Source organism: Pseudoliparis swirei, chromosome 22 (genome assembly GCF_029220125.1).
Source record: "Pseudoliparis swirei isolate HS2019 ecotype Mariana Trench chromosome 22, NWPU_hadal_v1, whole genome shotgun sequence".
NCBI lineage: Eukaryota > Metazoa > Chordata > Actinopteri > Perciformes > Liparidae > Pseudoliparis > Pseudoliparis swirei.
Window position 1 is genome coordinate 23,587,351 of NC_079409.1, and position 12,638 is coordinate 23,599,988.

Here is a 12,638-nt window from a genome sequence, read left to right on the forward strand (position 1 = left end):
CCTATTGGTTGCCTTGGGCCTCCTGTTGATCCTATTGGCTGCCTTGGCCAAGTGTAACATTGATGAGTGGTGCTCCTCGTGCTTAAAGTTGAGGATATTTTAACTTTTAAGCGCCTAAAAAACACTAGAAATGGTTTTGCTAGCGAGGCGTTATGCGTGGAGTGGGGAAAGCCTCAACGGCTTCAGCAGGACGGCCAGTCAGAGGTTCGTCTTCACAAAGAGATGTTGATGCTTTTAGAGGATAAAAAAAACTAATTCTCACAAACTCACACAGAACATTTAAGACCGGAGGCGTTTGAGAAACGTGAGCCACAGAAGTGAAACCGATGACAACAAGAAGAGATTTGTTCACTGAAATAAAACTAGAGTCGGAGGGAATCTGTCACCACATTGATTTCACGTTTATATCAATCAGAATTACACTGGTGTTTTAATCTGAAAGTAAAGCTCCATCACTGTGGTCCACACAGCCTCACCTCCTCTCATCACGAACACCGGCCGACATTCAACCTACAAACATACGTCACGTTGAGACATTCTCTTTTAACAGAAATTGACGTCTAAAAACCCTATTTATCTCGACGAGTAAAACATAGAGAGACGTTACATTATGAGGAATACAAGAACTAAGAAACTTTAGATTAGTATAAATCACAGTTCTAATCAAGCTTCTAATTGACAGCCAGAGAGAAAGGGGTATTTGAAGTGAACTTTCTTTCACTGTATGTTTAATGTGTTGTTAAGAATTAATCTCTGAAATCAAAAGCCCAGCCTGTCTCACCCCTGCATGCGAGCGTGTCCTTGTAATGTACTGACTGGCAACAACAGAACAAATGCCTCGTGACGCGCTGCACTCACAGGCTTTCGTTAAGATAGAATTCAGCCCAACAATGAGGCTGCAGCGTCCTCGGCCCGGGAGAGATGGAGGAGGGAGAGGAACCTTCAGAGAGAACACCTCCACCCAGGGAGACGCTCAGGTGCACCAGCTCCACCCAGGGAGACGCTCAGGTGCACCAGCTGCACCCAGGGAGACGCTCAGGTGCACCAGCTCCACCCAGGGAGACGCTCAGGTGCACCAGCTCCACCCAGGGAGATGCTCAGGTGCACCAGCTCCACCCAGGGAGACGCTCAGGTGCACCAGCTCCACCCAGGGAGACGCTCAGGTGCACCAGCTGCACCCAGGGAGACGCTCAGGTGCACCACCTGCACCCAGGGAGACGCTCAGGTGCACCAGCTGCACCCAGGGAGACGCTCAGGTGCACCAGCTGCACCCAGGGAGACGCTCAGGTGCACCAGCTCCACCCAGCGAGACGCTCAGGTGCACCAGCTCCACCCAGGGAGATGCTCAGGTGCACCCGCTGCACCCAGGGAGACGCTCAGGTGCACCAGCTGCACCCAGGGAGACGCTCAGGTGCACCCGCTGCACCCAGGGAGACGCTCAGGTGCACCAGCTCCACCCAGGGAGACGCTCAGGTGCACCAGCTGCACCCAGGGAGACGCTCAGGTGCACCAGCTCCACCCAGGGAGACGCTCAGGTGCACCATCTGCACCCAGGGAGACGCTCAGGTGCACCACCTCCACCCAGGGAGACGCTCCGGAACGCAGCGCACATGTCGGGGCTTTCTTTCGGTGCCTGAGCCGATTGAAATCGAAAAAAACCTATTCTTTTGAACTTCTCTGGTGACTCCGCCCTCTCAGCAGGTGACGAGCCTCTCATTGATCTTTGAAAGCGGAGGCGTGGCCGTGTGTGACTGCGTGAGCCCCGAGCGCGTCGGGTCAGGCTGGGCGCCACGGAGAGACGGTTTATTATTCATTTGTTCAATTCATTAGAATGTTGGAAATACTTTCATTGTTTCACAAGACAGCCGGTGGATTGAGTGATGACACTTTAGTCTCCATGGTGAGTCGATGTCCAGCTCCTCCCACATGTTGCTCCTATAGCGGAGAAGACGTCAGGCCTCCTTCACACCACAGCTCATTATCACAAAACCAGGTTCTTGATTGTCAACTCAAAACATGGCTAAACACCTGAGAGCCGTTTGTGTTCACGGTGAGGTTCAAACAGGCAGCTCCACTTCTGGGACACGAGGAATAAAGTCTTATAGTTTGGGGCCGAATTCACGTTTGATGAAAGCAACAAGAAGAGAAACGACGACACCTGCACGGCCTCACCTGCAGGGCATCACCTGCAGGGCGACACCTGCACGGCCTCACCTGCAGGGCCTCACCTGCAGGGCATCACCTGCAGGGCGACACCTGCACGGCCTCACCTGCAGGGCCTCACCTGCACGGCCTCACCTGCAGGGCGACACCTGCAGGGCGACACCTGCAGGGCGACACCTGCAGGGCATCACCTGCAGGGCGTCACCTGCAGGGCATCACCTGCAGGGCATCACCTGCAGGGCGACACCTGCACGGCCTCACCTGCAGGGCCTCACCTGCAGGGCCTCACCTGCAGGGCGACACCTGCACGGCCTCACCTGCAGGGCGTCACCTGAAGGGCGACACCTGCACGGCCTCACCTGCAGGGCCTCACCTGCAGGGCGACACCTGCAGGGCCTCACCTGCAGGGCCTCACCTGCAGGGCGACACCTGCAGGGCCTCACCTGCAGGGCCTCACCTGCACGGCGTCACCTGCAGGGCGACACCTGCACGGCCTCACCTGCAGGGCATCACCTGCAGGGCCTCACCTGCAGGGCGTCACCTGCAGGGCGACACCTGCACGGCCTCACCTGCAGGGCCTCACCTGCAGGGCGTCACCTGCAGGGCGTCACCTGCAGGGCGACACCTGCACGGCCTCACCTGCAGGGCCTCACCTGCACGGCCTCACCTGCAGGGCGACACCTGCAGGGCATCACCTGCAGGGCGACACCTGCAGGGCATCACCTGCAGGGCGACACCTGCACGGCCTCACCTGCAGGGCGACACCTGCACGCCGTGTGTGCTCACCTTCACCTGACGAAGCCTCTGCTCACCACGGGCAGAAGATGGCACTCCAACCAGGACCAGAGGACCAGAGGACCAGAAGACCAGAGGACCAGAGGACCAGAGGACTAGAGGACCAGAAGACCAGAGGACTAGAGGACCAGAAGACCAGAGGACTAGAGGACCAGAAGACCAGAGGACCAGAGGACCAGAGGACTAGAGGACCAGAGGACCAGAAGACCAGAGGACTAGAGGACCAGAGGACCAGAGGACTAGAGGACCAGAGGACCAGAGGACTAGAGGACTAGAGGACCAGAGGACCAGAGGACTAGAGGACCAGAAGACCAGAGGACCAGAGGACCAGAGGACTAGAAGATCAGAGGACCAGAAGACCAGAAGACTAGAGGACCAGAGGACAAGAGGACTAGAGGACCAGAGGACTAGAGGACCAGACGACCAGAGGACCAGAAGACCAGAGGACCAGAAGACCAGAAGACCAGAGGACTAGAAGACCAGAAGACCAGAAGACCAGAGGACTAGAGGACTCCTGCCGACCCTCTGAAGGTAGATTTGTGTCTTTATTTTGAGAGATAATTTCTTGTTTCTAAGTAAATGAATGGTTCTTGTGCTTCTGAAGCCAGAATGTGTTTATTTGCTCTACATTTAAACACTTCTGTCCAAACAGAGCAACATGATCATCTTGCTGTTTTACATGTAGCAGCACTGTTTCATGTTGTTAAACTTCTCTACATGCCCTTTCTTTTTCATTTTCAGCAACACATTCTAGCTTCATAAGCAAAATTAACAATTAATTTACTTAGAAATGAGAAATTTGCTCTCAACACCTATTTTGTTTGCGTAATCAAGACACACGTCTCCCTTCATAATGAAGCGTGCACCTGGTAACAGGTGACGGACATTCCACTAGAACAGAAACTTCACCTGGACATCAGACAGACAGTGAGCCGCAGCTCCGGGAGAACACGTGACCTCACATCCACCACAGCCCGCCGCATAGCAGGGTGCGCACGCAGGATTATGAATCCCTTCAACGTTCCCTGTCATAAAGGTTTCAATTAATTCTCGGAGCTTTACGGTTTATATGCGTGTTGTTTTTCTTTTGAACTCCATTATAATTGTCTTCATGTCATAACATCGCGTGTGTCAAAGTCCCGGTAAACTCACATTAATTACGGCTTCGGGACCCCGCGAGTCACTGCGTGTAAAACACCCGGTGTTACGGCTTAACAGGCCACCGTGTTAACTGGAGACGGCTCAGCGTGGCTGTCCTCGTGACTGCCGCTCGGTTCGCTTTAGTAATGACGTGTCAACCCTTTCATGTTCATAATAATATATACTATACACATTAAACAATGATGCCCCGTGCTGCCGGTAACTACGACAACGAGGACGCGGCGGGCACCAGGTAACACGGTCGCTTCTTGCACCGTCACACCTGTAGCTCACGTTGTGGATTTGAGGCGGCGAGCCGACGCTGTGCTAAAGCTAACCGTGGACACTTCACTGTCAGTTTACAGCGATGACGTCATGACAATATGTTCAATACTTTGGTCTCGAAATGTAGCGTCAGCTCAGCTTTCTACATTAGCCTAGCTTAGCTAGCGTGTTAGCTAGTTCATCGCTTGGCGCCAACGCGCCTCCGGGAACGTGCCCGTGAGCTCAAGAGAGACGGTGTGAAGAGAGAACCGAGAGAAACACGCCGTGAAACAGACACTTACTGCAGAGCGAAGCTTCCCCCACAGCCCGCGGGCCAACACTTTGACTCCAGTTGGATTTTACTTTGCAGGAGTTTGGGAGATTTCCGCTGCGTTCAGGAAAACTGGGGAATATGAGATGTCTCCTGATACAAGAGACCTGAATGTCTTAAGGTTAAAGTTAAAGTATTAAGTCCCACTAAGTTAATATAGTAATTACCACAAACTGTCTCCATTTCCCACTAATTATTGGAATGTTTATTTCAAATGTATTATATATATTTATTGAAAATTAGCACTTCAATTAGCACTTCAGTGGCACTTAAATGGCACTTACTCATAGTATTACTCATGGTATTATTCATAGTATTACTCATGGTATTATTCATAGTATTACTCATGGTATTACTCATAGTATTACTCATGGTATTATTCATAGTATTACTTATGGTATTACTCATGGTATTACTCATGGTATTACTCATGGTATTACTTATGGTATTACTCATGGTATTACTTATGGTATTACTCATAGTATTACTTATGGTATTACTCATAGTCTTACTCATAGTATTACTTATGGTATTACTCATGGTATTACTTATGGTATTACTCATAGTATTACTTATGGTATTATTCATAGTATTACTTATGGTATTACTTATGGTATTACTCATGGTAGTACTTATGGTAGTACTCATGGTATTACTCATGGTATTACTTATGGTATTACTCATGGTATTACTTATGGTAGTACTCATGGTAGTACTTATGGTATTACTCATGGTATTACTTATGGTATTACTCATGGTATTACTTATGGTATTACTCATGGTAGTACTTATGGTAGTACTCATGGTATTACTTATGGTATTACTTATGGTATTACTCATGGTAGTACTTATGGTAGTACTCATGGTATTACTCATGGTATTACTTATGGTATTACTCATGGTAGTACTCATGGTAGTACTTATGGTATTACTCATGGTATTACTTATGGTATTACTCATGGTATTACTCATGGTATTACTTATGGTATTACTCATGGTATTACTCATGGTATAACTCATGGTAGTACTTATGGTAGTACTCATGGTATTACTTATGGTATTACTCATGGTATTACTCATGGTAGTACTCATGGTATTACTTATGGTATTACTCATGGTATTACTCATGGTAGTACTTATGGTATTACTCATAGTATTACTCATAGTATTACTCATAGTATTACTCATAGTATTACTCATGGTATTACTCATGGTATTACTCATAGTATTACTCATGGTATTACTCATGGTATTACTTATGGTATTACTCAGAGTATTACTCATGGTATTACTCATGGTTTCATAGTATTACTTATGGTACTTTTGCTTTGGATAAAAGTGTCTGCTCCATGACATGAGATGTAATGTAATATAATGTAATGTAATGTTATATTATGTACTGTTATATAATGTAATGTTATGTAATGTTATGTAATGAATGTTAAAAGTTATTGATTTATTTTAAGTATCAACAATGTAGTTGTACTAGTCCATGCTGTGAACATTATGTTGTAAAGTTACTCACATTGACAAATGTTTTAAATGTGACTAGGGTTAGGGTTAGTAACTTCAGCTGTGAAATAAATGTAATGTAATAAAAGTAAATGCTTCCTCCTGAGACGTAGAGGAGTACCAGGAAGCAGCACGGCGTCCTCCTGCTCCCCCTGAGGAGCAGACGTCAGCAGCAGGCTGAGCTCTCCTCCTCCTCGTCTCCTTTGCCAAACTTTGTTGTTATTCTGATGATCTGATGCTGATGAGACGGGAGACACCTGCAGTATCGGTGCAGTGCCACGCGCTGCAGACGTGTGATTATGACAATAGCAGCGAGCTTTCCGTGTCACTGAATGTGAAAGTTATTATTGTTAATGGACTAAATATTCTGGCGCTGTGACAACACTAGTTATACTTGACAGCCAATAAATGTGTCTGAGCAAATAGAGCAGCCACATCAACAGCATGTTATCGCTAAACACATAACTTGTTAATGTCGTGCAATTTTGCAGCCATTAAACACAAATTACTAGCATTAAAATTCCCTCTGTTTATAACACACAGGTTTGAGCCAACGGGTTGCGGAGATGCTGGATATTATATATTTTGGTTTAATGTAAAATACAATCTGAGACTGGCAGGACTTCACCAGGCGTTGGGGATATGGATGCAAAGCCATCGCATGTCAGGAATGGTTCTGCAACTGCTCATGGACATAGACTCAAGGCATGATGTGTCGAGGCCAGATGAATCCAAGTGAGCTTCTCAAGTGGAGTCGACCTTCATACGCTGACCCTGACGACAGCGTTACGCAACACATCCTTTATTAAATGATTCATCTTTTGAATGCTTCCCCTTCTTTTAACTCGTTGCTATACTTCCTTTCTTGAATTAGCATGCGACCTCGGATAAATCATTTTGTCTTGTTTGATTTGTTTTACAGAGAAAAGCTGGACCCCGTGCTCCCCTCTGATGGAGGACGATAGTGGGACAGTCAGACGCTAAGATGCCATTTTAAAAAGTGACGGGGTCCATCTGGACGAGAGAGGATCTTCAAATACTAGACGGCACACTTACCTATAAATGCTGGGCTTATTTAGAGCAATTTGCTTTGACGAGAGAAACGCGAAGCTTTTGAGATCCAAACACAAAACGATCCTTTAAAGGAGGATTTATTCTGAAGGCAGGAAACAATACATCCAGAAAAGTGCTGCAGTTCATGTTCCGACTGAAACAGACAGAACATCTCTGAAGGCTGAGCTCAGAGAACACGTCTGTGTCTCTGTGCGTTCACTGCCTACGGAGCAGGCCCTCCACCCTAATGAGGTCTTACCTGGGGGTTCAGTGCGCCGTGTATTACAGCTTCTTTATTAAATCAAATCATGGAACACTACTTAGCTGCAGAGGTAGAATTTACCGTCTCGTAAAACACAGCGAGAGCCGAATCATTCTGTTAGAGGCAGTTAGTGAGTGGAAGGAGGAGGAAGAAGAGCAGGATGAAGAAGAGCAGGATGAAGAAGAGCAGGAAATGAAACTGAGTGAGCCGTCGTGTGTGCGCTCAGTGAACAAGGAGACGTCTTTGTGTTGTCATGTTCTCTCTTCGCGGTCTCCTCTTGGAAGAGGACTCTGGCTTCTGAGCTGACCCGCATAATAAAGATCGCCCATTCATGAAGACGGTTTTGGATTCCTCTCACTGCTCTTCTACCAAAGTACATTTCACATGTAAAATATGAATCAGAATCTTCTCCAGTTGTGTGAAGACTTTTCCACTAAGAACCAAACCGTGTCAGAAAAGAGTGAATCAGAACAATCCACTGCCAACGAGCGCGATAAGAGTGAGCAGCCTGTTCACGTGCTCCTTAGAGATGCTCCTTAGAGATGCTCCTTAGAGATGCTCCTTAGAGATGCTCCTTAAAGATGCTCCTTAAAGGTGCTCCTGAGAGATGCTCCTTAGAGAACCTCCTTAGAGATGCTCCTTAGAGATGCTCCTTAAAGATGCTCCTTAGAGATGCTCCTTAGAGAAGCTCCTTAGAGATGCTCCTTAGAGATGCTCCTTAAAGATGCTCCTTAGAGATGCTCATTAGAGATGCTCCTTAAAGGTGCTCCTTAAAGATGCTCCTTAAAGGTGCTCCTGAGAGATGCTCCTTAGAGAAGCTCCTTAGAGATGCTCCTTAGAGAAGCTCCTTAGAGATGCTCCTTAGAGATGCTCCTTAGAGATGCTCCTTAAAGATGCTCCTTAAAGGTGCTCCTTAAAGATGCTCCTTAAAGGTGCTCCTGAGAGATGCTCCTTAGAGATGCTCCTTAGAGATGCTCCTTAAAGATGCTCCTTAGAGAAGCTCCTTAGAGATGCTCCTTAAAGATGCTCCTTGGAGATGCTCCTTAAAGAAGCTCCTTAGAGATGCTCCTTAAAGGTGCTCCTTAGAGATGCTCCTTAAAGATGCTCCTTGGAGATGCTCCTTAGAGATGCTCCTTAAAGATGCTCCTTTAAGGTGCTCCTTAAAGATGCTCCTTAAAGATGCTCCTTGGAGATGCTCCTTAGAGATGCTCCTTAAAGATGCTCCTTAAAGATGCTCCTTGGAGATGCTCCTTAGAGATGCTCCTTAAAGATGCTCCTTAAAGGTGCTCCTTAGAGATGCTCCTTAAAGATGCTCCTTGGAGATGCTCCTTAGAGATGCTCCTTAGAGATGCTCCTTAAAGGTGCTCCTTAAAGATGCTCCTTGGAGATGCTCCTTAGAGAAGCTCCTTAGAGAAGCTCCTTCCCTCAGCAGAGCACGTGGGGCCTCCCTCCTGTCGCTGCCTGCTGGTTTTCTCACACATTCCTCGAGCTGCACGTCTCCACGTCTTCGCTGCTGCTTGCTTACCTCGTCCTGAAGTTCGCCGGGTGCGGATGCCCGTCGTACAAAGATAAAAAGTCGTATTCCTCCTCCACAGCGAAAGATTGAAAAACTATATGAATCCTGCTCCCCTCCTCTGCAACGATCACCCAGGTACAGTTGGCTCCATTTGGATATCCGTATGGGAAGCCGGGGCTTTCGATCGTCCCATTCCTTCCCTTCAAAGTGCCTCCGCAAGTATGGATAAAACCTGTAGAGACAGAAACACACAGAGTTATGATAGTTATGATGCAGCGCACAGTGAGGAGATGGAACAAACGCTCCTCCGTAGCTGGAGGAGAGGAGTGATTTAGAGACGGTGTTCTTAATGCTGCCTGGTGCACACATCCAAGCTGCAATAAATAAACTAAACGGCTCTAAAACTTTTAAACACGCCGATCTAGACGCTATTCCAAATATCATCTTCATTGTCCCTGTAAAGTCCAGGTGTAATGTTTCTTTCACAGGGAACAAAGTGTTTGTGAACTCCACTTTGTTCCCCGAGGCAGACGCTGCGAGGGAACCTGTCGACAGGAGCCTCACGTCGCGTCTGTCCGTTGTTTCCTGTTCTGAGAACAAAGAACAGCAACAGCTGCTTTCATCATGGAAGACAAAGCCTCAGTGAGGGCTGCAGGGAGGATGTTCAATGCTACGAGAACACAAAGCTATTGATTAGCGCCCGAGTGGCTCAGAAAGCAACGAGTGAGGTCCTCCGCCTGCGGGCCGCTGGCCGCCGCCCACACCGCCCTCTGCTCCGGCTGCTCCGGCTGCTCCGGCTGCACCGGCTGCACCGGCTGCACCGGCTGCACCGGCTGCTCCGGCTGCTCCGGCTGCACCGGCTGCTCCGGCTGCTCCGGCTGCTCCGGCTGCTCCGGCTGCCTGGAAACCAATACCCTGACTCGGCGAAGCATCTTACTCTCATCCTCAAACAGCCTCATCCCGTTGCTTGGATATCCGTTGTGCATTAATGTTAGTGAGCAGATGTGTCCCAGGTAGGTCGCTGTACCTGAAGCCCACATGTACAGCACACCTGTCCTCACATGGGCACACCTCTTGTTTCATATGCCCTCCTCCAGCTTTCGCCCTCACACACTTCAACATGAGCAACGTGCTGCATGCACTGCGCCGCGCTGCAGGAACCAACAGGAGGGACGTTTATAGGAGCTTATCGTGTCTAACGAAATACACATTTAATTAAGATGCATGGTTCACCCCCTACACACACACACACACACACACAATTAACTCCTGGTGTAATTATCTTTTCACGCTGGGTGGTGAAGATGTTTTGGCGTCCGCTCTGCGGTGCAACAACACGGAGACACTGGGAGAGCTTCTCACAGACAAACGGGTCGTTGTAACCGAAGTGAGAGAAGTAAATGTTTAACTCGGAGACAAACTGACCATCAATGTACCTCCTTGTCAAGCGGTTGGTTATTTTAGGACAAAGCCTCCCAGCTGTTCATAGTTCACACAACTCAAATCTGATATGGAAAATATGATACTTTTGTGTGACATTTGTCCACAATCTTCACATCTTGCAACACCTTGAGGATATCCTCCTCCCGGCTCCGGACCCAGAGACCGTCGAGGATATCTGCACCTGTTGTCCAGATAACCTGCCCGGAGACAGCGCCCTGCGTATCCGTGATCTAGTGCCTGACCTTCTTATGGATCCAGTTATGGATCCAGCATATCTCATGCCCATACAGCTTTATGATGTGCTACCTGGGGATGATCTGCTGCACTCCATGCAGTGCAGTGTGTGTGTGTGTGTGTTGGGGGGAGGGTTGCCATGGTTTGCTGCATGTCTAAATTGCAATTATTCCTGCCACCGTTCAGCCATCAGGGTGATCGGAGTGAATTTGCAGCGTTGATGTGGAGCAACCTCCGGCCTGTGACCCGGTCAGTGCTGCTGCTTTCAGGTGCTCTCAGGAATATTGGATTTACCAGGACGGCCCTCTTCACTGGTCCAACAAAGTTGGCGATATGACTGTGAAAGTCTGGTTGTGCAGTTGCAGTTTGACCATCAGCTGCTGGACACCTGTGTGCGCTGGTTGTACATATAGCTGTTGTTGCTGCATCGTTTAGTATTTATCATTAATACTTGAATGACGTGGAAGAGCCTTCCTGCTGGGCGTGGCCCATGTCGCCTTTGGTTTGAACCGACCTGCCACCACATATCCCCGTGGCGGCGTGTGTTTCCTGGGTGTTCGTGTCAGAAGGGGAAAAGAAAAGAAGTCAGACACGCTGACTATTTAAAATGGCCCTGAAAAAGAAGAAATGTCCATTACTGAAGAATCTGCAGGAGATATGCAGTCTAGACTTCATTCACTCAGTAGAAGGACTCGCTGTGGGACCATGCACAATAACACACTGTGTGAATACTGATGGACAGCTTCAGTCTCAGCTTCCATGAGCATGATGTCAGGCCTGGCTGTGGCCAGAGGATGATGCAAGTGCAGTAAACAGCAGTAACGCTGCAGCAACACATGTGTTCAGTGAGTTTCACACGCAGCGCTTCACTCAGTAAGAGCGTTGAACATCGTCTCACTGAGTCCGGAGGCAGCTGTGTGCGCTCTGCAGAACCCTGACGAGGTGTCAGAGCCCGCCTCGGGCTGGAGCCTCGCAGTCCAACGCCAGGTCTGTGTTTCTAATTGGAGGTGTGGGGTTTGAAGGAAGAGTGCATTTAGGAGGCATGTCGGGTCGAATGGAAGATGGCATTCAGAAGTTGATCCCGGCAGGCGGCCAGGAGCCAGATCGCTCTGCTGCTGCGTTCACATCAGAGCGGAGACTCACAACGCAGCATCGCACTTTGATTCTGAGTCTCCTTCTTTGATGGAAATGGAGAAACTGAATTGATGTAATAGCTCTTCAAATGTTGCAGCAGAATGATTACTGAAAACACTTCTTGAGATTTGATGCACGTTGGAGTGTCAACAAATATACGAGACGTGCAGTTGGAAGTAAAGAAGACTTGAGCTGTGAGGAGGAAACATCACGACTTAGACCTGCAGCCGTCCTGCTTCAGGGTCTGGACAGAGCACCGAGAGAACCTCCCTCTGGGGGAGCACGACATCATTATTTATTTGAGATCCTCAGGTTCATTTTTTATTCTCCCCTATATATATGTGTATATATTATATAATATATATATGTATAATATATATATGGATATATCTATATCCATATATATATTGTATATAATATATATAATATATAATATATACATATATAGATAATATATATATAATATATATATATATTATATATCTATCTATATATTATATAATATATATATCTATATATTATATATATAATATATATATATATAATATATCTATCTATATATTATATTATATATATATATTAGGGCTGTCAGCGTTAACGCGTTAATCTATGCGATTAATTTGGCCGCGTTAACGCACAAAAATATTTTAACGCAATTAACGCAAGTTTTTTTTTTTTTTTTTTACCGCGGCAGTACGGTTTAACACTGTTTCCGTTTTCAAAACAATCATTTCTCCGCGAAAATAAGGAGCATAAATGAGTTTAACTCGTGGATGAATCAGTCGGGTTTC

The 12,638-nt window shown here is 47.4% G+C and overlaps 1 protein-coding gene across 1 annotated transcript in view; it reads right to left on the bottom strand.

Moving 5' to 3' along the window:
* csmd3a (CUB and Sushi multiple domains 3a) overlaps window positions 1-12,638 on the bottom strand; it is a 306,306-nt gene that overhangs the window by 276,456 nt on the left and 17,212 nt on the right. Inside the window, exon 2 of the mRNA XM_056445250.1 lies at window positions 9,046-9,268. Coding sequence (XP_056301225.1) covers window positions 9,046-9,268 — 223 coding nt within the window. The remainder of the gene's footprint in view (window positions 1-9,045; window positions 9,269-12,638) is intronic.